A 26,059-nucleotide genomic window follows, 5' to 3' on the forward strand; every position below is an offset into this window, starting at 1 on the left:
ATCTATAATAAAATTTTATTTTTTTATTAGTTAACATTTTTAATTGAATATACAAAACAAAAATAAATATAGTTAACAAAATAAATAAAAATAAAACAGGGCGGTTACAAAGGGACCTTATCCAAATATTCTAATATAAGAAAGGGACGGAATTTGTAAACTTTACAGGGTCTAAATGCTAACATAGCATAAGATTCAAGGTCTGGAATGCAAAATGGAGCAAAATATCATATACATTGAACCTGGACATCATAACATTTCACTGCCTATATATTTCAAAACCCTAATCAAGGAAAGGATCAAAGGACGTACGCCAACTAAATTCACTCAAACAAGCACAACCTTTCCTTCTTTGTTTTTGTAAAAACTAAAAACTAACGGCCCTAACCGAGCAGTTCCGATGGCGCAAGTGCAAAACCACGGCCATGCCACGTCGGCGGAGATGGTGGTAGATCATGATCAGGAGGAGGTGTTGAGAAGGAGGAACGAGGAACTGGAGAGAGAATTGAAGAGGAGCATGGAAAGAGAGGAGAAGATGAAGATGGAGTTGCAGAAGATCTGGGAGAGGCTGCGGGTGGCGGAGGATGCAGAGGAGCGCCTTTGCTCGCAGCTTGGTGAGCTTGAAGCAGAGGCCATGGATCAGGCACGTGATTACAGAGAGCGTATTATAACATTGATGGAACAGCTGTCGGCAGCTCAAAAGCTTATACAATCGGCTTCACTTCACGTACCTTCATCATCAATGGCTTTGTAAATTGAACACTACTTGTAAATTATATTTTGTGTGAACATGTGTTTTACATAAGAAATAGCATGTGAGATTGGTTGATTAATTGTTTATTTGTTTGTGTGTTTGATTGGGGATCAAATTTTTGTAGAGAATTCGACTATTCTTGTGATCGGATCAAACTTTATTTTTGTAATAACTTATATATTAAGTTGGTGTTGTGTCTTCCTCGTTGGATTGTAAATTGGGGGAAATAATATTAAATTCCACTTGATTCCTACTCTCAATTTAAAATCATCAAATCTTTTTGTGATCTCCGATTATTTATTTATTTATTTATTTTTTTTGGAAATGGAACTTTCCGAGGATTTCATGGTCAGCTTTCGTACTGTTGCAAACATGTGCACTGGAAACGATTTCTGATACTTATAATTTACAAGTTTGTGTTTATTGATTGAACCCAAAAAACACCGAATCAAATATTAAAACTCAATTTTACATTTCCGATATGAGAAATTGAATGAGTGGGAGCGAAGGAAGCTCCTACAATTATGAGAACGGTTTTTATCGATACCTCAAAGTCGAATTTCTAATTTTTGTTTTCTGCAATTTCAAACTGAAGCTAATCCTTATTTTCTATGAATTTGAAATCGATTTTGGTCCCTTAAATAGATTTTGTTCACATGGATTTAGGTTGTTTTATCACAGTGAGAATGAATCATAGTATACACTTTCACAGAATGAATCATAGTATACACTTTCTTGATTCAAACGAGAATGATTCAGCAGGAAAAGTGGGCAAGTAGACAATCTAAAATAAGATTTGGAAGGCATATTCGATAAGTGGTTAAAAAGAAAAAATTACAGCAGGATGTTAGCAAAATAGCACAAACTTAGAAAATAAATTATGCTAACCATTATGTTTTTGTGAGATTTGGCTTGGATTGTTGTGATTTCTGCGTAGTGGTTTGTTGTAATTCCTTTGTTGGTTTTTGGTGGTTATGAATACAAAGATTGTGATTTCTATACAATTCGTTTTCGTTTTGTTGTTGTTCTCGTTGCTGTTGGTTTTTGGGTTGTTTGATTAGAGATTGAATATTTGAATGCATTCACGATGCATGTATTGCTTTTTAAACAAAATAAAAACTGTGTCATTATTAAAATCACCAAAATGGAAAATGTTGTTTGTGAATGATAAAAGAAACTAGAAAATGTTTTATAGTTTTTTGATTTAAATTTAATGTATATACTTGTAATTAGAAATATGCTTGTAAAAATGTGATGCATTTATGCTTTTTGAATTCACACTTGTAAATGGTAAATCATAAACGATTATTATAAAAAAATGTTGTTTGAGGGTAATATAACTATTTTGCATAGTCAGTGAGATATAAAATTAAACAACAAGTTTCAGTTGACCCAGTCAGCTCTTATCCAGTTAGCAACTATTAAACAACCTTTAAATTCAATTAAAACCATAAAATTTCAAATTAAATCATCGTCCAGATCTTCTTCATTAGCATTTAACCCATAAAAGATGAAGATTACCAACCGATGATGATAAACAAGATAAACAAGATAAACATAACCAATTAAAATCGAAACCCAAATCCATTTAAAAAAATACTAATCCCAAATAAAACATACAAATCCAAATCAATTTTAAAATAAAAATGGCTAATATTCGTATCTCCATTATTAGATGCACCCCATGATGGAACATATGTGTGTGGGGTTGTAAATACAGGTAATAGAATATGTATATTGATATTAGTGAATTACAATGAAATACAAAGACTCAAGTATAGAGCTATAAAACTGTAGTCCTAAATATATGGTCGTATACTAGGTCTAGGTATCTTGACTGAGAAATAGTCTTCAGTACACGTGTGTAAAGAGAGGGACGAACTTGAAGCTTATGGTGAAGAGTCATGAATCGGTCCTTGTGTAAAAGTTTTGTGAATATATCCGCAATTTGATCAACGAATGAAACATGAATTATTTTGAGATCTTGAGCTTCTACTTTTTCTCGGATGAAGTGAAAGTCCAATGCGATATGTTTCGATCTTATGCTGATCACAAGATTTTTAGTCATGAAAATGGCGCCAACATTATCACAAATAAGTAATGGAGGAGAAGTGAGATGTGATGGGTTTTGCTACAAAATATAAGTGTGTTTCATAAAAACTGCAATGGAAGCTTTTAAAATAACAAGTTTATTTTTGAGTTTATAACAAAACCAAATCATCTGTGATCCATTTATAGAGGTTATAATGATATTAAAAACAACCATAGAGTGTTTTAGAATAACAACCTTTGGAGCCTTTGAACTCACTTGGTTTTGGGGTGTTGATGAAGAGAGAGAAGTCAAAGAGTATGATTTTCTCTATAAGTATCCACCATCAAGATTAAGGCACTTGGAATGCTAGTTCATTCTTTTATAAAGTACTTCTTAAGGCTTTAAGCGCCTAATTCAAATAATCACTAAAGGAGAAGCATTTTACATCACCAATACTTGAAAGAAATCTTCAAAAAAAAAAGCCAAGATCAAGCACCATGCAACTTACGGTTTTAGGTGAAGAAAGAGGGGAAAGAAGAGAGTTTTCAAGACTAAAACAACTAGTCAAAAACTCATGCAAGAAACTTCTTTAAATTGACCATGCAAAGTAAAGCCTACTCGTTAAAATACTTTAAAGTAATGGCTAGTAGAATAAGCATGGGTAGGGGTGACAATTGATAACACGACACGACAAAAATACACGAAACGAAAAAAAATTGGGATGAAACTGAAATTCGAATTCGTGTTCATGTCGTGTTGTATAAAATATAAAAAACATAACGTCGTGTCGTGTCGTGTTCGTGTTTGAAATTCGACACAAAATTGACACGATTTAACATTTTTATGTCATGCTTTTCGTGTTTGTCGTGTTATATATGATTAAGTATTGGGGATGTTCTTTTCGACATGTTTAGGCGCACTGGGGTTTCCGCCACGAAAGAGGCACCTGTGAATTTTTTGACTGACCCATTGGAAGGAAGATTAACACTTAGACCACTGATGTTTTAGTATTTGGATTGGTTGGAGGAAAACATGCATGGGTGGATCTAACATGGGTTTCCCCTCTTGTGGGTCTGGGGAGTGGGGTTTTCACTGTGGGGCAAGCTACTTTAAAAGCTGCATCAAGCAAAGTGACATAACATGAAAAAGTGTGCATGGAAAATCAACACACGTTTATACCTTTTACATTTGATACTTTCGGTTTCCTTGCGCCAGAAGCTGTGGAGATACTCAATAGAGTCCAACGGGTCATGCATAGTAATGTTATGACTCCAAGATCTATATATGTTGTTTTTAAAAGAATTAGTTTTTCCATCCAAAAAGGGGTTGCGACACAACTTGTTGCTCGTTTACCCGCTACGTCTATGTAAAACTTTCTTCTTATGTTTTATAATAAAAAGCCAAAATTTGACACTAAAAAAATTACTTTTTTTATTTTATGTCATCTTTGTCGTGTTTATCATTTTTTATTGGTTCATTTTCGTATTAGTTAAAAAACACGAAATCATGTCGTGTCGTGTCGTGTTCATGTTATATAAAACTTTGTCGTGTCGTGTCATGTCAGAAAAAAAACACGACACGATGGACCGATTTTCCACCCCTAAGCATTGGAGACAAAGTATGGAGTTTGACAAGCAACCTCCATACCTCTAAAGAGTTTTCGGACATACACTATAAAGAAGGAATTTTTTTTCTTCTTACTTCTTTATATAAACATATCACATAACTAGTTAAGACATGGTATCCCAAAGTGTCCAAAACTCTGTACATGACTTATTAAATCATACCATATGATATAATAACTAGTTATACTCTCTTGAATTATTATTTTCACAAAAAAGATTATTCCTTACTTAAATACCAAAATTGATATTATTTATTAATAATAAATATACAAAATGTGCCAAATTGATAAATGTGTGAACCTATAGGATCATATGTTATTATCAATATCACTCAATAATGATTCTTGGGCATATAGATCCAACAATCTCCCACTTGCACAAGATTCATTACAAACTGACATAGACAGTAACTGGCATCTAGCAATAGGCTACTGCCCCTAACAACATATGAAGGGTACCATCTTATCAAAAACTAAATCCAGGAGCTCTAAGCTACAATTGTTACTAAAGGTGTGGTATCAGTTATTCCTTTGTCTCGGACATCATGTTGAACATGAGATATAGATCGCCATCAATCTTATTTAGTGTTCATGTAACACCCATAAAAACTCATGCCGATTTAAAACTTTTTAAATAATTCAAAAACCAATAATTATGACAAATTTGTTTTCAAAATGGTTTCATGTCAGAGTATCCAAGAATCAAATCATATAAATATAAGGAAGTACACGATCACACATTCGCCTACCTGCGATCATCGGAAGTACCTGAAACAAAATCAGCAACTGTAAGCCCGAAGCTTAGTCTCATAGAAACTTAAGTAAAAGTTGAAGACTAGGACTAGTATACTTGATTCCTCAATTTCGCTTGAATCTCGGAATCACTACATAGAATGCCAATAAACCGATAAAAATAAATTACAAACATTTTTTATAACTATAAAAGAGTTATAATACCCTAAATTATGAAAATGCATTTAAGGATAATAAAATTTAAGTCATTAACAATTACCCTAAATTTATAAGTCAAAAATCAAGGTTTCATGAGCAAAAATGTAACAGCCCGGAATCTCAGGTATTGTTAAATTATGTTTTTGGGGTGATTTAAGAGGGGACTCGGCGAGTTGGAGCCTAGACTCGCTGAGTAGGATCGCAGACTTGGTCGCGGGTTCGCGACTGGACTCGACGAGTCCAGATATGGACTCGGCGAGTCTACGCTGTTTAGCGAAAACCTAACCGTTCAGGTTTGGGACGTATAAAAGGGACTTATTGGCCGTCATTGTTCATTTTAGCCTTCTGAGAAGAACCCTAAATCTATTGTGTGCATCTGGAGCAAGGATTATAGGCCATTGTTGATTATAGAAGAGTTGTTGTGCAAGGAAGAGAAGGGATTGGCTAAAGGAACAGCAAGGGAGTCACATTATGAGGATTGGGGACACAGAGAATACATCATCCAGGTAAGAATTCGAGTATACTCTGCTATGTTGATGTGATTATGGAATTAGGGTTTATGGAACCCTTTTGTGAATAGATTGAATGTTACCCTAGTCCCCTAATCGATTGTAACCCTGTATTGGGACCTTTGGAGGTCCAGAATGTCCCATGTCTGTGCATTTCGGGAATTGATGAAGGTTTTGGATTGGAATCCTTATGCCTTAGGTCAAAATGTAAATTATGAATCATAGGGTGTATCATGAGCACTGAAATGAGGACTTCACGTGATGGATTAACCTAGGAAGGCCAGACCTAGGAATGGTCGGAGCAGTTCTGACCTTATGATGCAGTTTGAGCAGTTGCATGGCATGGACTCGCCGAGTTCGACGAACAGACTCGGCGAGTAGCTTGAAGATTAACTGGGACTCGTCGAGTTGTTCTTCAGACTCGACGAGTTGAGTCGGGGTGGCCCCGCGATTCTTCCAGGAGCAACTCGTCGGGTCAAGGAGGATACTCGACGAGTAGATAGGGAATCTCAGAGAGTTGGAGGACGTCTAGACTCGCCAAGTCGCCATGGCACTCGCCGAGTCCGGTCGAGTTGATCGTTGATCGTTGACCGTTGACCGTTGACCAGAGTTGACCTAAGTCTGACTTCTTAGGGATAGTCACACTTAGAAGATATAAGTGTTAATGAGAGATATGTGATGTTATAGGGAAGTTGTAGCTCGACGGATTGTGCACGAGTAATTTCAGGATTTGCTAGCTTTCAGCATTCGCGAGGTGAGTCTTCTCACTATACTGTACCCGGAAGGGTTTGACTGTATGACCGGAAGGTCAGATATGATATGTGATGTGTATGCTATATGTGGTAAGTTATTTTTTATATGTGCTATGTATGTTATGTGGGTCGGAAGGCAATATGTGATGGGCCGGAAGACGATTATGTTATGGGCGGGAAGGCGTTGTGTTGAGGACCGGAAGGTCAGGGCCTGGAAAGGCGTATGTGCGTAAGTTGTATATTGGGGAACTCACTAAGCATTTATGCTTACAGTTGTTATGTATGTGTTTCAGGTACTAGCGAGGACCGTGGGAAGGCGCCGGCGTGATCAGTACACACTGAAGGATGTTTTTTTTTTATGATCTTGGGATTTAGACAATTTGTATTTGACATGACCTACATTATTTATGCCTTGTTTGAATGGAAATACTTTATTTTTAAAATGAGAAATTTGGTTGAAAATTTTGCGTTGTTACAAAAAACTTGGTTAGGGTGTATATTTTATAAAAAGTTTGATATTTTTATAAAAGAATTGAATTTTTTTATAAAATTAATAGAGAGGGAGGGCATTTTACACTCAAAACCGTCCACCCGCTTCCCAAGATACTTCCCCTCTTCCCAAAACACATAGTCACTCCATCTCCTTCACTTCTCTCTCTCTCTACACTCTCTCTCACACTCCACCATTTACCACACTCAAACTCTCTATTTCCCTCTCTAAAACCAAGAAATTCTCCAGCCAAGAACATCCCTTAACCTTCAAATCTTCATCTTCTAGGGTTGTTCTTCATGGTAATCACGGAAATCCTTCAATCTCCTTCACTTTTCTTTCTAGTTTTAAAGGTTTTTCTTGCATTTCCTTATTCTTCTACACCATTCTCTTATAAAATTTGTGTGAATGTTCATTCACTTCAGTTTTGATGATGATGGTGGTAGATTTTCACCACAAACATCTTGCATGTTACAAAATGGTGAAGATCCATGACCTAAACCTAAGTCAAAACCATGGAAATGCACTTTTCTACACGTTTTGGTGGAAAATCACCACATGCATCCAAAGTTTTCTTTCAAAAACGAATTTTAAACATTTCAAACTCATGAATGATCTTTAAACAAACATGCATGTGATGATCTTCAAGCTTAGAAGCTAGATCATCAAAGTATGTTGTTAAAAGCTTTCAAATATGTTCATGAAGGATTTATTTCCAAATAAATATCTAAAACTCTTTTTCTGACCAAATCAGATTTTTTCCAGATTCCCATCAACAAGATAAAATGATCTGTAAATTTCCAGAGAATAATTCATTTTTCTCGAATTATTATAATTAATGCAATAAAATAGAGAAATAAATCATATAAAATACTTTCTGAGGTCTATAAATCCTAGGTAAATTCGTGGATGACCCCTATGCTAAATAATGATCCCAAAATTAATATCATCGGTTTTTATTACTTTTTAATATGGTTTTGAATTTTCTTTTTGTTTGGCTCCAATAAATCATAAAACCAATTTATAGAATGTGAAAATGATATATAACAATTTTCGCAGTTGCTACCAGAGGTATAGTACTCAGAAACATATTTTCAGAATTTTTCATAATGCATTCATATTTTTCCTTGATTTTTGTGTTTATAATGGACTAAAAACAGGAAAAATAGTTCTACTCATCCAAAATTCATGAACATTTACCAGAACAAATTGTAGTAAACTAGGATGTATACTATTTTCTCCTATTTTCTAAAATTAAATACACTTAAATACACAAAATCGGATTCCAGTAGATAAAAACCACATTTGGGATTTTTCCCAGATTATTTACACTGTAAATGAACTTTAATTTTTTTTTTGGTAATTTACTTTAACTGTTTAATAATTATTCTCCAATTAATGATTATTTCAGAGGATAAAACAAAGAAAAATAGAAAGACTAATTGAAAAATATCTTTTATATTTTTCACAGCTTCTAAATGTATAATAAAAGTGTTACAAAACTTTTGGGCAATTTAGGAAACTGTTTTCTATTTATTTCAATTTTTATTAGAATAAATGCTTAAAATCATAAAATTGTGTTAAACAGTTTAGAAATCCATTATTATATTTTTCCCATCTTAATAGTTTTTAGTAACAGTAATACAAAAAGTTTGGGTAATTTTGGAAACTGTTTTCTATTTATTTCAATTTTTATTAGAATAAATGCACAAAAATTATAAAATTGAGTTAAACATGTTAGAAGACCATTTTATATTTTTCCCAACTCACGTATGTCTAATAGAAGTATTATGAAAAGTTTGGGAATTTTTATCCTTTTAATGCTATTTTTCATAAATTGATATTGTTATAAAGGCTTAAAAAATAGGAAAAATAGTTAATCACATCAAAAATTCAAGGGAAATTTTCTGGAAGAACTCTACTGTAATTAGAATGAAAATGCAAAGTTTGAGAATTTTTCAAATGGTTTGATAATATTTTGGCTTTTTAAGAGCTTAAAACACATTTAAATGTGTTGAAATAGTCTCAATTAATATTACAAAAATCTGGAAATTAGTATCCAAAATTGTCTTAATCATAAGAGCTATAAAATTCACCATTTCAGAAAAATGTTTGTAACCTAACAATATTAAAATTTGACACATTATTGGCATAATTCTATTGTAGTAGTAAGTATACTAGTATTGGATTTCAATTAGAGACTCATTAGTGTGTAACATCGTTGTAGGAAAACGATAGTGGTATGAGTGTAGCAGTTCAAGACACCATTTGCATCATCTCAATGCATATTGTGAGTATTCACCACTCCCCTATTTTCGGTTTTTAAATGTTTTGGGGTGGAAAAGCATGTCCTAAACTATTTATATTCGTTGTTTTTATTTGACTCGTATAAACTTGGTTGCTATATTTTGCATATTGTGAGTATTCACACACTCTCCTATTTCCAGTTTTTATGTTTTGGGGTGGAAAAGCATGTCCCGGAAAACTATTATTTGTTCGTTGTATTTAAATTGATTTGTATCAAACATGATTGTTATTTTATTGCTATATCTCTCTATGTATGTCTATTCAACACGGAACATGAGAACTTATCGTCTTAAGGCCCTTCCCTTACACTTTTCTCTAACCATTAACTCTTTGAGCCAATGGTCATTGTGGATAGCGCTATTAGGAATTGACAACTCCTCACTCGCCCGATTGCTGGAGTGCATGATACCATATAATCTATGGAACGATAAACATAGATCTTGATAGGGCTTCAGTCATAGGCTTGGTTGAGAACTCATTGTTTGCTCATACACATACAAACTCGTTACTTATTATAGCAATAAACTTTGTATCTCATTATTACAACGAACTTTTGTTACTAAATACTTATTTACTTGTTTTAGCAACAAACTTGGTTGCTTCTTATAGTAACAAACTTGTTTGCTCCTTGTAGCAATGAATCTTGATTACTCATTTTAGTAACAAACTTTATTTCCCATGAGGATATGAATGTTGCATCACTTTTGGGAAACATACTTCATTTCTCATGATGACAACGAACTTCGTTTACACAAACTTATTTACTCATTTTCGCAATATATATTTATCTATGGAAACTTTTATCAAAACTTTGATTTCAATTCATGAAACCAATATTATTATTATTATTATTATTTTATCTGTGAAGTACTCACCAACTATCTTTATAGTTGACGCTCGTTTTACATGTTTTTTTAGGAATCATCGAGTAAGTGGCACTTAAGGACACTTCACTTTTAGGAGCATTCGTATGTGTTGTATTTCAATTTACGTTGTAATTTCTTTTAAAAGTTTTTCAAACCCATTGTAAATTTGTAATAATTGTTAATACTATGGTTGGTGTTGTCTTTTAACTTTTTCTATGAAACCCTTTATACTGCCACGCCTCGTGTTTCCGCTTTAGCGGGGTGTGACATCAATCCCCGTATAGATATATACAAAACTATCTTGCTCTCCCTCCAGAAGATTCTGGTTATAATGCAGGACTTAAAGTGTACGCTAGGTAGGTACGGTGAAGTGAATATGTCTCACTAGAGCATTAACAGATTTACGTGAACTACTACTCCCTTTTTATTGTATAATGAAATATTTATACCATTGAAATGTTATAAAGTATGGTTTTGTGTAAACTATTTATATAACTTTATATAAATATCAAGTTGTAAACTTATCTCATGTTGATGTTTGTTACCAGAACATAAATCCTTGGGTTTTAACCCACCAAATACAATAGTGGCTAAAATATAACCATTTTTACTAGAGGAACTATTTTTATTAAAAACCACCAAAATCTTTTGGTTTGTACTCACAAAATGACATATATTTTTGGTTATCTTTGTACATCAAACCCATAAAACATGATTTTTGTGTAAATAAAAATGGTGTTAACCACATCTTATGCAAATATTTCTTCACATTCAAATAATAAGTTGAAGCATGTAAATATTCATAAGACAAACATATTTTGACTTGTATCCCCCCCCCCCCCCCTAAAAGCATGTAAAACTCGAAAAATAGGGGTTTGAAGCTCACCTTGAGTGATTTTGTGTGGGTTGATTTGAAGTAGTGAAGTGAAGATCTCGAGCCTAAACACTTGAAGAGTTTGATAAACTCTTTGAAGCTTATGATTCCCTAAGGATGTCATCACATAATATTATGTGTAAATAGGGTGAAATCAACAAAATAATGTGTAGAGTCACTAGCCAAACTCTAAAATACTTACAAGGATCTAGGGATGATACTTGGAAAATGTTGAGCTTGAAATATCCTAGTTTTGTTCTTGAGAAGGTTTTGAATTGTTTGCTAAGTGAAGTGAGGGAGGGATTCTTGAGAAAGTATGAATTAATCAGAGAACAAGATTAAGGAATGGTGAGGTTTAGTGAGGATGATCTCGTTTAAATAAGAGTAGTAAGGTTGATGTGAAGTTTACTTTGAGAACTGTTGGTTGCTTCCTGGGTATATGTTGGATAATACGTAGAAAACTGTAAATTGCATGGGAAAATAGAAATGGATATCACATCCTAAAGCCAACTTTATCTACTGAATCATTCTAGGATGGATCACTTGAGTTTTCGGCCATAAAAAGAGGTGATTTCGGTCTAGGCTTGACCGAAATCCCTTGGCACATGTTCTAATTTGATGTTTTCGGCCAACAATGATCCATTAAGGTAGTTTTCGGCCAAGGTGCTTGGTTTTGGGGATGATTTCGGTCTTGAGGTCCCCATGGAAAGAGTTTTTGGTTCTAGCTTGTCCCCATAAAGTGTTTTCGGCCATGGTAGAGTGTTAGGCTATAAATCCTAAGAAGTTGTTTAATGTGTGCTTTCTTGTTGACTTGTCAATGCTAATTACAACGTGGTTCCTCAAGACTTATATATATATATATATATATATATATATATATATATATATATATATATATATATATATATATATATATATATATATATGATAGCTTATAAACCAATTCCCTTATGGATTTCAAATGTTTTATTGCAATAGGGTTACATCTTACATTATGGATACCCTTATACACGAGACTCCCTTCGACCCAAAACTTTCTTATTGTCACAGTCTAGGCGGGGAAGAGTGGTATGGTTCAATACCACTCGTAGCCATGATGTGGTCAGCTACCTCAACAATTGTAAGTCTAAGGGACTCCAAAATATATGTAGGCAATCTCCTAATTGGTCAAAAAGTTGTTTGATCTTTTGAAGGAGTGTACCTTTTCAAATCGCGAGTGACAAATAATGTCGAGTCATTACCCATATCGAGCTTGGCATCCTTGTGTAGATCCGAGATGCATAGAGACCAGAATCAAGAAAAAGTGAGCTTGATTCATCTTCTCGAGGAGCCTCCTTTGGAATATACTACAAGAAATCATCCCATAGGATTTGTCTATAGTTAACCGCGCTACCAGTGAAGAAACTCCACACAATCTATAGCAGTTTGATCCCCATATTGTCAGTACCGTCGGTCCTGCTGGAAAGACTTCTGATCACAAAGTGACAAACGAACTGCCATACCGTTGGGAGTTGATTCTTCTTGAATTCTCTGATTCCCTTATGCTTCTTCTGATAACCCATCTGATACAAGGTTGAAATCACATCATTAAGGTTAGGAGAGTAGAACTTCGTCGAGGGAAGAACTCGAAGATTGATTGCTTCTAAAAACTTGGCTTTGGTTAGAACAACCAAAGAGTCATCAACTAGATTGAGATGCACTTCTTGAAGATTGTGGCTTGGACGAAATGCAGAGAAGGCGCATTTGAACAGAGTTGGTAGAGGAACAACTTCAGTGAGCGATTTGAAGGCACCACATAGAGGATGCTTTGGGAGAAATTTGATCATCATTCGGAGTGCCTCATTGTACAATGGATGATCTTCAAAAATCACTCTGAATTTGCTTGATGCTATGGACGGAGTGTGATCTTTGATGGTAGTTTCTAAGCCAGTGGGACGAGCAGAACCAAAAGCTTTTGATTGTTTCTTGGAGATACTCGATTTCACCATGTTTGCAGTAAGAAAAATTTAGAACTTGCAGAAAAGAGTTTGAGCAAGAGGGTGAGGAAGATGAAGATCGTCTTTAGAGATTCAGACAGCGTAAAGCGATCTTGGGAGAAATTGGGGGTTTTTATACCTCCATATTTGAAATTTTAATGTAGTTAATTTATTCACAATTGTTAAAGATAAAAAAACCTTTGAGTTTTTACCATTATCAGCCACAAATAAAGAAAAGAAGAATGAATTAATTTCCTTGAAAGACGGAGCATTTAATGTGTGTCGGGCCCATGATCACACGCCGATAAATCATGTGGTGGGGGTTTTTATCCATTGTGAAAAATAAGAAGTTGAACGGATTAGACCCTAAATAGTTGTGCGACATGACCAGTTGGGAAAAAAAATTCTTAAAAGATTGCGTTTTATGGAAAAGCGATTTATTTGTTTGTTAGCCTAAAATAGGCCTGACTAAGGAAACAAAATTTGAAAGAGACTGAAACTTTGTATGTGACAAAATGAATGGTTGAAGAGAATGTTTGTATTTAATAAAAAACATTAAGTAGCACACAAAAGTCTTTTTTCAAAGAATTGAGGAAGTAAGTAGTGAATGAAGACTATCATGAATTGATTATAGATTGTCTATGGAGATTAGACATTGCAATGGTTGCTACAATATTCATGTGTACGTAAAAAAATGGAGTTTTTGAGTATTGGATAAGCCCATGCTAAGAGAATTACCTCATGGATTCTATCATGAGTAATTTTGAGATGATAATATCTTATATTCTTAAAATGGATATATATGAGTTGTAATTTACAAGTCGGTTGTGCATTGGTGTTATGTAAATGCATCAGTAACTTGATGCTATAAAACCTAGTGTCATGCATGATTTGGTGAGTAAAGGATACAAGAATATGAGTCAAAGTTTATTCGTTCCTTTTGCCCTAATAGGAAAACCGATATCTTTGGGCCCCTCGGTGATTTGGTAATTACTTATAGTGTTGGGCCCAACCAAGACTAAATTTATGTGTTCAATTTGTAAGTCTTATGAGGTCATCACAAATCGGGAAATCAGGAAACATAATTTTGGATAATGAGATCGATTCTAATCCATGTCTTATGTCCATACGATATCTTGTAGAATAAAGGAATATTTGATCACTTATCTTAGGACCGATGTCTGATCATATCAGAGATTGGAGTTGGTTTGGGAAGCATATTTGTTGTTTAATTTAGAAGTTATACTTGCAATTATAGTTATAGACTTATCAAAGTGGGAGACTGTTGGGTTAGGTATCTAAGCCAATAACTAAATTGCTATATACTTGAATTATTAGCAAAGTCCGTTTGGGTCGCCCTGGAACCTAGTGATTGAATAGAATAACTTTGAGAGAGAGAGAGAGAGAGAGAGATTTATTGATTTATTATATGATTAATAAATAAAAATAAATGATTTATTAATATATTATGAGAATAATATATTAATTAGAAATAATATTATTTAATTAAGAAATAATCAGAAATTAATTAGGATTAATTAAAAGTGCAAGGACCTAAGTTATAATTATTTAATAGTTGAACAAAAAGGATTCAGAACCTTCCCAAGGCGGCGGACGATTTTATGGCATATTCTAGGGTTTCTAGAATATCCCTTGAAGATAATTAGGAGATTGGATAATTAGCTAATTTGAAATAATAGTATTATATTTAAATTTGGGTTTCTAGGGTTTCCTACGGTATCTATAAATAGGGCCTTAACCCTTCAATTTTTGGCCACTCCTCCTCTCAAGAGAATAGCCGAAAATTACCTCCCCTTTCCTCTATCTTCTTATTTCCTTAGTTTCTAGGGGTTGGGTGTGAACCATCAAAGACACGAGATTTCTAGTGCTTGCTTCCAAGAGCTTTTGAAGAAGGATTTCATTGGTTATTTAAAAGAATAATCAAAAGGTATGTAAACCCTAACCCTCTTATGAATTTCGATTAAACTAGCATTTCCATAGGGTTCTTTGATGTTCATATATTATAGCATTCAATAGTGAAAATGTAACACCCAATTCAAGGTATTTTACATTTTGACCCATGGTATAAAAATAGTTTGCAGAATTGGTCCCAAATGACGTTTAATGAAAATTAGAGGGTGTACGCGTACGCTGGGTGTAAGTCTAGTACGCAGGGCGTACGTGGTCAGGTGATAAACCCTAAATTATAGGGTTTGGACCCTATTTAAACAACCTTATGCCCCAAGGTTCTCTCCTTACCAGCCTTCATTGCCCCTTTTGAGCCTCATTTCGAAACCCTAATTCATTTAGAGTGATTTGACCCTTGTGTGTGTTTTTTGGTGGGTGTTTGGTAAACCTTGAAGAAGAAGAAGCTTGGTGAAGGAGCATTGATCAAGTTGGAGCTTGTAAAAAAAATCTAAATTAATTACTTTTGATCATCTTTCCATTGATATCAAATTCAATATATATATATATATATATATATATATATATATATATATATATATATATATATATATTGAACTTTTCAGATTTACATTCTGAATTTGCACTGTGAATCTGAACATATCAAAAAAAGTAAAAAAAATTATATCGAATTTGATATCATTGGAAAGAGGATATAAAGTTATATATATATATATATATATATATATATATATATATATATATATATATATATATATATATATGATAAAAAATGAACTCTAAAAGTTGTGAAAATGTTGGTTCCTTGGTTCTAAGATTTAAAATGGTTTCTTGTTGAACCCAACCCTCTCTCTCTCTCTCTATATATATATATATATATATATATATATATATATATATATATATATATATATATATATATATATATATATATATAACCGCATTTTGATTCTTTGAAAAGTGAAAAATATATCAAGATTTTAGGTTATAAACTTTATTGAACCGAAGATTAGACCTTTTGGTATATCGAGAACAAGCATGCTTGTGGTCTACATGGCCACAGACGTCCTTTGTGCACACCATCCCGACCTTTTGTGGTTAGGAGTGGTCGTGCTCAATTATGGTGCAGACAACGAACGTAAACGACCAATGGCTTCCTTCTTCGTTTTTTTGACCGTTCAACGGTCAAAAAACTTTGAGTTTTTTTTTAATATAAAACATTACCTATATATAAACACAACTATTTAAAAACTTAAACACTCAAACCATTCTCTATGCTCTCTATCTATAAAAACAAATATACATGGTTTTCTTTAAGAATTTTGATCCGTATGATGATGGAGAATTTACCTCGACCTTTTTCAATGTTGTGCAACAACACATTCACGATGAAGAAAGTTCGAATGTTTCGTAATCAAGGGTGGTCGTCAATCCAAATCGCCAGGCCGCACATGACTTATTATTACATGATTACTTTGCCGATAATTGTCTTTACAATGAAGATGCGTTCGAACGTCGTTACTGTCTTAATAAAACTATATTTTTACGTATTAGTAATGCTTTAGAGGCCCATTATGATTTTTTAAACAAAAAAACCCGATGCTAGAGGAAGAATGAGTTTTAGTAGTTTATAAAAATATGCGGCTACATTTAGGTATTTAGGATACTGTATATCCTTTAATGCATCTAACGAGTACTTGAAAGTATTCAAAATGACCACAGTTGATTGTGTATATTGGTTTTACACATATGTGTATGAGGTTTTTCACAAAGAATATTTGCGTAAACCTACTCCATGTGATATTGAGAGATTATATTTGGCTCATGAAGAGAGGCATGGATTTCTTTGTATGCTTTTTAGTCTAGATTGTAAACATGTGGCTTGAGAAAAATATCCAAATGCGTAGCGCGATCAATTTAAGCGAGGTGATGTAGGTGAGCCAACTATAATACTAGAAGCTGTTGTATCTTAGGATTTGTGGATATGACATTCGTTTTTTGGAGTTGCGGGGTCTAACAATGACATTAATGTTGTTAGCTAGTCTTCTCTTTTGAACGATAGTTGGACCGACAAAGCACCTAATATGTCGTTCACTGTGAACGGACATTCGTACAAATACTGTTATTATCTTTATGATGAGATATACCCTGATTATTCTACATTTATGAAGGCATAAGCGGTTCCTCGAAGTGAACAGAAAAAGTTGTTCACAAAAAGGCAGGAATCAACGAGAAAAGATATCAAGAAGGCGTTTGGAGTCCTCAAACAAACATGTCATGTAGTGAAATACGTTATATGACTTTGGGATAAAGATAGAATTAAACGAATAGAAGCATATATTATAATGCATAATATGATTATTGAAAATGAAGGTCGAGCGAGTTGAACGTATGATCTGGACGATGTTGTCATCCCGATTGAAGAGTTCGTACCCGAAACGATTGAATTTTTAGCACAAGTTGTTGAAAATTCATAACAGTGAAACGAGTTTCAATCTTCACGAAGATATTGCGGAGCATTTTTACCAACTTAACATGAATGAAAAATAGTTTTTTTTCTAGGTTATTTAAGTGTTGTAGTTTTTAATATTAATGTAATGTTTCTTTATTATTGAACGAAAAACTAGTTAAAAAATTTATGTTTTTTTTTTAAATTTTAAAGTTGTATTTTTATTGTTTTTTTGAATTAATAAAAACAAAAATAAAATGATATGGAGTAGAGTAGTAGTGGTGGAGTGGTGGGTATCCCATAGGCCGAGTGATAGCTAGTGATGATGATATGAAATTCATTACTATACTGGTTAGTGGTGAATATAACGTTTGATGTTATTGTATTATTCGATATTTATGTGTATCGGTAATAATGGTATCTTGTAATCGTTTAATATAAAGGTTGCAAATGCTAATGGAATGAAATATTTTGAAGTACTTTGATAAAAAAAAGTAAGTCAGATTTGAAAGTGGATTGATTCAAATATAACACTAAAATAATTTATTACTCATAAAAACTATAAAGTCAATTGATGGTTTTTATATATTTCAATCCTTTTTTTGTGTGTATCATTTATTTTTGTGTATGTTTGTGAAACTAGTTTGTAGTTGTTAGTGCATGAAAGCTAGAATCTCAGAACTATAATATTTATATAAAAATGTTTAATAAAAATATTTATACACTTTAAAAAATTTATATAATGAATTTTTTGTTTATATTTACAAACAATTATTTTTTAGATCAAAGGTTTTTTTTTTTTTTTTTTTTTTTTTTTTTTTTTTTTTAAATTTAAGTCCTTAAGTTTAATATAAATTATCATAAACTTATTACATGTATAGTTTAAGGATGACAAAATTGCAAGTTTGGTCCCTGTGGTATGTCAAAAATTGGATGTTTGGTCCAAAAAATTTAGGAGTTGCACCGGTGGTCCAAAATGTTTGATTTGTTGTGGAATTAGTCCAAAGGCTTAACAGCCGTTTGTGCCCTCCGTTTGTGTGAGGGTATTTCTGTCAATTCACACCTCTTCTTTTAATATATTATTAAATTAAAACCTAATTAATTGATACCTACCGCTAAATCATCTGTGCAGTTCCCCGGAGCAAACACGGGAGGCGACAAGCCCCCTTTTGATCCCTCACCATTGTACCTTCCAGTCGAGACAGAAGAGGCGCCCTTAAGCTGCCATTGCTGCTTTCGTATTCTCCTCTGCGAAATAGTGAAGCACCGGAGGTGCTTTTCCTAGCCAACGACCGATCGCCTCCACCTCCCCTCCTCGTGGCTGCCTGACCACCAAACACAGCCTCTACCGGCGCCAGTCGCTGCTACCGTGCCCTTTGTTTTTCCCCATCGCACCTTACGACTGGAGTAGAAGAAGAATGACTTGTCGACTACCACCTCCTAACACCCCTCGCTGCCTCCTCCTTTCCCTTCCTCTTCTTCGGCCTAAATCAAATCCCAGAGGCCATCATTGATTACGAATCAATCGACGAAAAATCAGAAGCCATCGGACCCCCTTCCTTCAGCCAAAAGAACGATCGAACCTTCGCTGACTTCGTTTTCCTTCTTCTTGACTGCCTTCGGTTCATTCCCGTTCCAATCTCCTTTTCTTCCCAATCGATTTAGCTGCATTAAAGAGGGATTTTACTTTAATCGGATCTGATACGCCGGCTTTGAAAGAAACAGCTTGTGGGGATACAGATTGAGATTTGGAATTAATTTCTGAAACGACTAGATCCGCTTTAGAGGAATTGAAAGTGTAATTGACGATGAGTTTTGCTCCAAGGGATGCTAGGTGGAGGGAGATGGCTTTGATGATACCGCAAGAGCCGTCGGTGACTATTGCAACCCGGTCCTACTGTTGGAGGGGCTGAGATTTGGTGGTTTCCGGTGGTGAGACTGTGTTGATTTTACTAGCCATAGGTATTGTTGAGTCTTGAAGTTTGAGTGGAGAATTGGAAGTTGGACAGAAATACCCTCACACAAAGGGAGGGCACAAACGGATGTTAAGTCTTTGGACCAATTCCACAACAAATCAAACCTTTTGGACCACCGGTGCAACCCCAAAACTTTTTGGACCAAACATCCAATTTTTAACATACCACAAGGACCAAATTTGCAATTTTGTCTTTAAGGATTGGCTAAAAGACATTACATTCATCCTTTAGCGTCGACTGATTTTGACAGAAACTCCATTATCAAATAATTTTACGGGTCGTATAACTAAACGAGTTTCTAGCCACATAAAAGCGATAGAATATGAAAATATAGGGGTATATCGGTAATTTAACAAAAGCATCAAGATTTGTATGTAAATCGAACAGATTCATTGAACCTGGACACCACCATTCTACGCCTATAAAAACAAACGCCCCAATCAAGGAAAGATGTACCTCAACGGATTCAGTTAATTAACGCAAAATCTTTCCCTCTTTTAACCAAAACTAATGGCCCCTAGCATGGCGGATCCGTCGGTGAAAGACAACAGACCGCCGAAAATGGCGGCCCAGGAGGAGTTGTTGAGGAGGAGGAACGAGGAATTGGAAAGAGAGCTGAAGAGGAGCCTGGAAAGAGAGGAGAAGATGAAAATGGAGTTGCAGAAGACGTGGGCGAGGCTGCGCGTGGCGGAGGAAGCGGAGGAACATCTTTGTTCGCAGCTAGGAGAGCTTGAAGCCGAGGCCATGGATCAAGCGTGTGCGTACAGAGAGCGCCTGACGACGTTAATGGAACAGCTTTCGGCTGCTCAGAAGCTCATCGAATCGGCATCCGTTCATATACCATCAATGGATTTGTAAAACGGAAAGGAGGTGAATGTTTTTGACTGGTGATTTTGTAAGAATATAGAGAATGTGACATGTATTAGTTATTGATGTAAATTGATCTGGAAAGGTTGTTAAACAACAAATATTGTATCTCTGAGATTGATTGTGAAGAACTTCCGTTTTTTTCTTCATTTTTGTTGTTTTACGCATGGTGGAATGACAAAAGACGAACAATTGGGTTGTTTATTCACACACAAATGCGTTTTAGTTCAAATTCTCGATGCGAAAGATGTTAAAGAAAAAACGAAAATCAGGATGTAATCATGGCGCAAAGGAGGGATTATGGAAGAAGCCGAGAATATTCCCATTATCGACATTCAACAGTGCTTTCTTTCCTTGATATTAGATTAGAAAGAATATACAATTATTCAGTTTTGTCGTTACACATATTTGTAAAAGAAATAAACTTTTGGAAACTTTTATTAAAATAAAGAAGCATCTTTCTTTTTTTTTTTTTTTTTTTTTTTTTTTTTTTTTTACAACAATGAAGACACAAGACAATGCATACAAGATGGATGAACAGGTTTTTATGCAATTGGGATATTAATGTACTTTGCTAATTTACTGTTTCTTTCATATTTAATTATTGAATGGAGTGTTTCATAGTTTTGTGAGGACAGAGTACTTCCAGTTCTTCAGGTTTTTTTTTTTTTTTTTTTTTTTTTTTTTTTTGCCGTATCAATATCCGTTTCTTCAAGATGTTATTCACATGAATTTTTTATGTTCTGCAACAAATGAAGAAATTACTTTAATTGAATTTCTTTTCGCCTTTTTCAACCAAAAGGACGATAGTATTTCAACTCCTTAAACTTCCAAATGCATTGAATTCATATTTCCTTCATCAATGCCAATTCCTTTCAAAACAATATGTGAACCAAAGTACCAAACACCCCTAAGTGATTGGAAAATAATATCTACTCCGATCCACCCAACTTTTTTTTTTCATGTTTAAGATAGCCAACTTCTTTTGTCTTCAAAAAGTGAGATTAAAGTATAATTTTCTATTTAAACTATTAAATAAACTACCAACTTTTTCTGGTTTAACTACACCTGTAACTGTAAGTAACTACCACTTGTGTGGAAAAGCAGACTTCTTCTTTACCTCCTCCCTACACACCAAATAACACGTTCCAGGGTCAAATAGCCAAATCTCACCATAACTATCATAATCATATATAAGATAAAATATTAGATCTCAAGTAATATAAACTCCAAAAAAAAAAAAAAACATTCGTACCTTTCAATGTGATCAAGAATGAGGAGTCTTGGTCCAGTGGAATCCTTGCATCTTGCAGAGCACTGATTCATATATACTGTGTTTGACATGCATTGTACTGGAATTAAACACATCAGCTTAAAGACTCCACCCTGCACAAGTGCAAAGAAAACACCAGAAGCTATTGCATTTGAAGCCTGATTAGGACCCCCCATACCACTAACCAATGAGAACATGACACCAGAACCAAAACCTGCCGCCAAACTGCATTATATACATACATGAATAAGATTTTAAACCAAAAACATCATTTCAATTGACTAAAGAAACAGCCTGAAAACTTTAACCATTAATGGATTCTACCTTGACTGGACATCCTCCTTGCCTCTTAATCTTCTTAAGACACACGATATGCCTGCACTAACACCCGACATAACAGCAAAATTACGAGCCTGTGCCAATGGCCCTCCTGCAACAGCCTGTACATACAGTTAGGGTTTAGGGTTTCTATTTCATATTCAACAAGCAAGTACGTTCTTTCCCATTCCATACAGATACAGAGACGAAAATCATTAATCATAAATAAATGATTCCAGTGATACCCGAAAGTAAAAACGGCGTCTTAATTTTTCTTAACGAATTCCCCCATATCTTAAAGGGACCCTTAAAAAAATGAAATTCAAATTAAGAAAATAAACTACTAAAGATCGGTAGATGGTGAAGGAATTATGTAACCTGGGATTGCCGGAAGGAAGCTTTAGTCTGTAGATTAAGGGAGGTGCTTGGTGGCGGAGGAGAAAAAGAGGAGGAGACATCGTTAGTAAGACCCATTAACCCACCGATCGCCGCACCTTGGAGGGCGCTGGTGACGGTGACAATGGCAGCGTCGACGGGTAAAGATTGTTTAGCAAGCCAAGTCTTGAAGAGGGTCTCACATTCATTGTATTTGGTCTCTACGTGTTTGAGTGGGTTCTGGTCACCCATCACTAAAAACCCCTTCTTTTCTTCCCCCATGAATGTTTAATGCTCTTTGTTGTGGAAAATTGTACGAGACGGGGATGATGGTTGATCGTTTTCCTTTTTAGTTTTAGGTTGAATTGCAGGCGAATACAGAACATGGCCAAGCCTACAAAGCCATACGACGAAGTTATCAATAACTTCTTTTTTTATTATTATATACATAATATAAATAATTAAAACACAACGGCCTTATAAATGGTACTTTTTTAAGACCATGGAAATCAGAATGATATTTTTGCTGATGTGACATTTTATAACCTAGTCATAACAAGATGAACACTATCTCATTTTCTTGTTAAGAGGATGTCATGACATATCTTGTTGTGACAAACACAAGATGCAACGAGAAGTTTAATTGGTTGTTGCCTTTATCAACCAATCAAATTATTTTTTTTCTTTCTCTCTCTACTTCTTAACATGTTATAACAATGGGAACACGATTTCCCCCTTGGTGTTATGGTTGTGTTATAGATGAGGTGACATATGAACTTGGTGTTATAACGTGACCTATACCTAATGCTTTAAGGCATCTTTAATGGATTAAACTCATGTAGAGTTGTATGGATTGCCAAGTAGGAGAGAGAATATACATATTCACTTTAATCCTTAAAAAAGTTCATAAATTTTCAATTATAATTTCATTGCAGCGTTCAATGACCATTCAACTCCACACACTCTCTCATCTATATTATATTCACATTTATTCCATTAAACTCTCATATAACTCCCATTACGGATGGCCTAAGCTGATCGAAAACAATCCTCTACACTATGTCTTCGTCACCACCACGTGTTCTTTTCCCGTGTTCATTGAGATAGTGCTAGGCTGCTAGCCTTGTTAAAAATAACCGAAATCCAAATTACCCGTCTGATTTTTTCGGATATCGGATTAATGGGATAGGAATAATCGGGTAATTGGGTTACCCGTTAATAAATCAAGTCGGGTATAGGGTGTGTGTGTGTGTGTGTATATATATTCTAAGGTGAGAGAAAACGCCTCCTCAAGGAGGACATATTCTATTTATAGGGTATCAGATTAATGGGATAGGAATAATCGGGTAATTGGATTACCCGTTAATATATCAAGTCGGGCATAAGGTATATATATATATATTATAAGGTGAGAGAAAACGCCTCCTCAAGGAGGACATATTCTATTTATAAGGGAATATTAGGTCAGGCCATGAGCCAACCTAATTCAGACCTAGCCAGTCAAGTGTTGGGATGAGTTGTCACGAAGGGCTGCCAAGTGGAACCATCAAGCAGCGCTGGCTCGTTGGCCTGCCGACCCGCTAGCTCATTGTCTCGCTGACTCGCTGGAGTGCTCGCTCGCTGGCAGTCAGGTCTAGCAAATAGACCTAATGTCATCATACATCATCTGTAACGTCCCAAAAATATGAGCCAAAAATTTCGTTTTTAAAACATGTACTTAGCAAAACATTTAGGAATAAATCATTCAATGATCATTTCATTTCACAAAAGATGTTGCACGACGGAAAACATTGTCATAATCATAAAAGTGTCAGAGTACAATTTCCCAGGAAAATATCATAATGCGGAATACAAGCAGGTGTGTGATGTACCGCTACCGCGCCAGCTCCTTCCCCTTCAAAGAAGAGGTACCTGAAACCAAAACTGAAAACTGTAAGCACGAAGCTTAGTGAGTTCCCCTAATATACCACATACCATACAATCACATATCATACATATTGCCGGGCAATTCTGGAGCGCCCGACCTACCCGGTACGGTACGGCCATTCTGGGGTGCCGACCTACCCGTGTCAAGCCATTCTGGGGTGCTGACCTACCCGTGTCAAGCCATTCTGGGGCGCTGACCTACCCATGTCAAGCCATTCTGGGGTGCTGACCTACCCGTCGGTCCTAACAACCGACCCTCGGGGACTATTCCCCTCCTACTACCACTATCATATATAACATATCATACCAGCATATATCATATCATCACATACTGTCAGACATATCTGGGGTGTCTGACCTACCCTTCGGTCCTAACAACCGAACTCTACTACTATCACATATAACATATCATGCCAGCATATAACGTATCAGGTAGTAGCAAACCTAGATGATATCACAAAGACAATCATCCAACATACAACTCCTACTGGTGGGCCGACATTGTGGCCATAGACCCACCGCTACTGGAAGGTAACTCACCTCGAAATAGTTGTTGGTCTGTGTGGGAATTGACTGTCCGCTGCTGCTGCCGCTCCGGAAATCCTCTGGCTATAATTCCCACAAAATACTCAGTCAAATACTGCTAACCGACTTCAGGGTAAATTGACCATTTACCCTTAACAAATCAAGAGTCAAGTCACAGTCAACTGCCAGTTGACCAGAATCGCCGAGTTGGCTTGCCAACTCGCCGAGTCCCTATCCCTTTGTCTGACCATGAGCCCGTCTCTACTCGTCGAGTTAGGAATTGACTCAACGGGTTTTTTCCTTCTAACCAAAGGCCAATAGTCCTTCATCCTACTCACCGAGTTGTATGAACAACTCGCCGAGTTCATCTTCATCCGAAGAACACTCTAAGCTGTGACTCGCCGAGTTGTATGAACAACTCGCCGAGTTGTTCTTGAGACAAGAAGATTGCCTTGAACTCGCCGAGTCATGGCATTGACTCGCCGAGTGACTTCATGAGTGAGTCTGGCTTCCGAACCACTGAGTCACACCCAATGACTCACTACTCCCAACCCGCAAATGAGAAAAGGGGGAAACTCGGGGACTCGCGACTCGACTCGCCGAGTCGGCCACATGCAAAAACTATACACGCGATTCTGCTTGGATCCAGCTCATGCCATTCATAGATCTGGGTTTCTAGGGCATGAATAACACGTAAAGTTTACAACTTTACGTGTAAATAATCACCAATAAAGGTTTTAGGTTTCAAAATGCACCAAAAGAGTAGATCTAGGGATTTCATGCAATATGGCTCCATAAAGACAGTAGATCTAAGCTCCTGGAGCTCAATCTCACCTAGATCTAGAGGCTAACCACTTATTACAACCCACAAAGCACAAACAAGCTTGGGGAAAGGCTCAAGAAGGACTTCCATGGAGCTAAAAAGGACTATAAGCATGAAAACAGAGGGGAAATCGAGTTATACCTTAAGGAAAACACTAAGATAGCTCAAAGATGTCTGGCCTCCTCCTCTTCTTCTTGATCTACTCTCCTTCCCACTCCAAATCTTCAAGAAAACACACCAAATGCTTCAAACTCATAAGGAACAAGGCTTGAACGAGGTATAGAGCTCTGAGGGTGAATGGGGGCGAGCTTGGGGTGGAAAAAGGGGTTTAAATAGGGTGTATACCCTTGAAATTTAGGGTTTCATCAGACAGCGGTGACTCGCCGAGTCCAGAATATGGACTCGTCGAGTCGTCAACTTAAACGTGTTCCGGATCCCGTCCCTACTCGGCGAGTCGGAACTACAA

At 35.5% G+C, this 26,059-nt stretch overlaps 3 protein-coding genes across 3 annotated transcripts; 2 read left to right on the plus strand and 1 right to left on the minus strand.

Annotated features, from left to right (window-relative positions):
- Positions 1-280: 280 nt before the first annotated feature.
- LOC145071072 (uncharacterized) lies at positions 281-938 on the plus strand. The gene has a single exon (XM_079017999.1). The coding sequence runs from the start codon at positions 401-403 to the stop codon at positions 752-754; it is 354 nt and encodes a 117-aa protein (XP_078874125.1). The 5' UTR covers positions 281-400; the 3' UTR covers positions 755-938.
- An 18,987-nt stretch (positions 939-19,925) lies between these two features.
- LOC145070027 (protein RESPONSE TO LOW SULFUR 3-like) lies at positions 19,926-20,502 on the plus strand. Its single transcript, XM_079016944.1, has one exon. The coding sequence runs from the start codon at positions 19,997-19,999 to the stop codon at positions 20,342-20,344; it is 348 nt and encodes a 115-aa protein (XP_078873070.1). The 5' UTR covers positions 19,926-19,996; the 3' UTR covers positions 20,345-20,502.
- A 528-nt stretch (positions 20,503-21,030) lies between these two features.
- On the minus strand, positions 21,031-22,708 carry LOC145070026 (chloroplastic import inner membrane translocase subunit HP30-2-like). The gene is made up of 4 exons (XM_079016943.1): positions 22,323-22,708; positions 21,951-22,066; positions 21,609-21,851; positions 21,031-21,480 (listed from the first exon to the last, which is right to left on the minus strand). The coding sequence occupies exons 1-4, from the start codon at positions 22,599-22,601 to the stop codon at positions 21,438-21,440; spliced, it is 681 nt and encodes a 226-aa protein (XP_078873069.1). The 5' UTR covers positions 22,602-22,708; the 3' UTR covers positions 21,031-21,437.
- Positions 22,709-26,059: the final 3,351 nt, after the last annotated feature.

The sequence above is a fragment of the Lactuca serriola genome, chromosome 8 (assembly GCF_051521515.1).
Source record: "Lactuca serriola cultivar US96UC23 chromosome 8, Lser_US96UC23_V15, whole genome shotgun sequence".
NCBI classification, from domain to species: Eukaryota; Viridiplantae; Streptophyta; class Magnoliopsida; order Asterales; family Asteraceae; genus Lactuca; species Lactuca serriola.

Coding starts and splice junctions, on each gene's coding strand:
- LOC145070027 (XM_079016944.1), top strand. CDS start 19,997: ATGGCCCCTAGCATGGCGGATCCGTCGGTGAAAGACAACAGACCGCCG.
- LOC145071072 (XM_079017999.1), top strand. CDS start 401: ATGGCGCAAGTGCAAAACCACGGCCATGCCACGTCGGCGGAGATGGTG.
- LOC145070026 (XM_079016943.1), bottom strand. CDS start 22,601: ATGGGGGAAGAAAAGAAGGGGTTTTTAGTGATGGGTGACCAGAACCCA. Junction 22,067..22,322: donor CTTCCTTCCGGCAATCCCAG/GTTACATAATTC, acceptor CTGTATGTACAG/GCTGTTGCAGGAGGGCCATT. Junction 21,481..21,608: donor ATTCTTGATCACATTGAAAG/GTACGAATGTTT, acceptor TTTGGTGTGTAG/GGAGGAGGTAAAGAAGAAGT.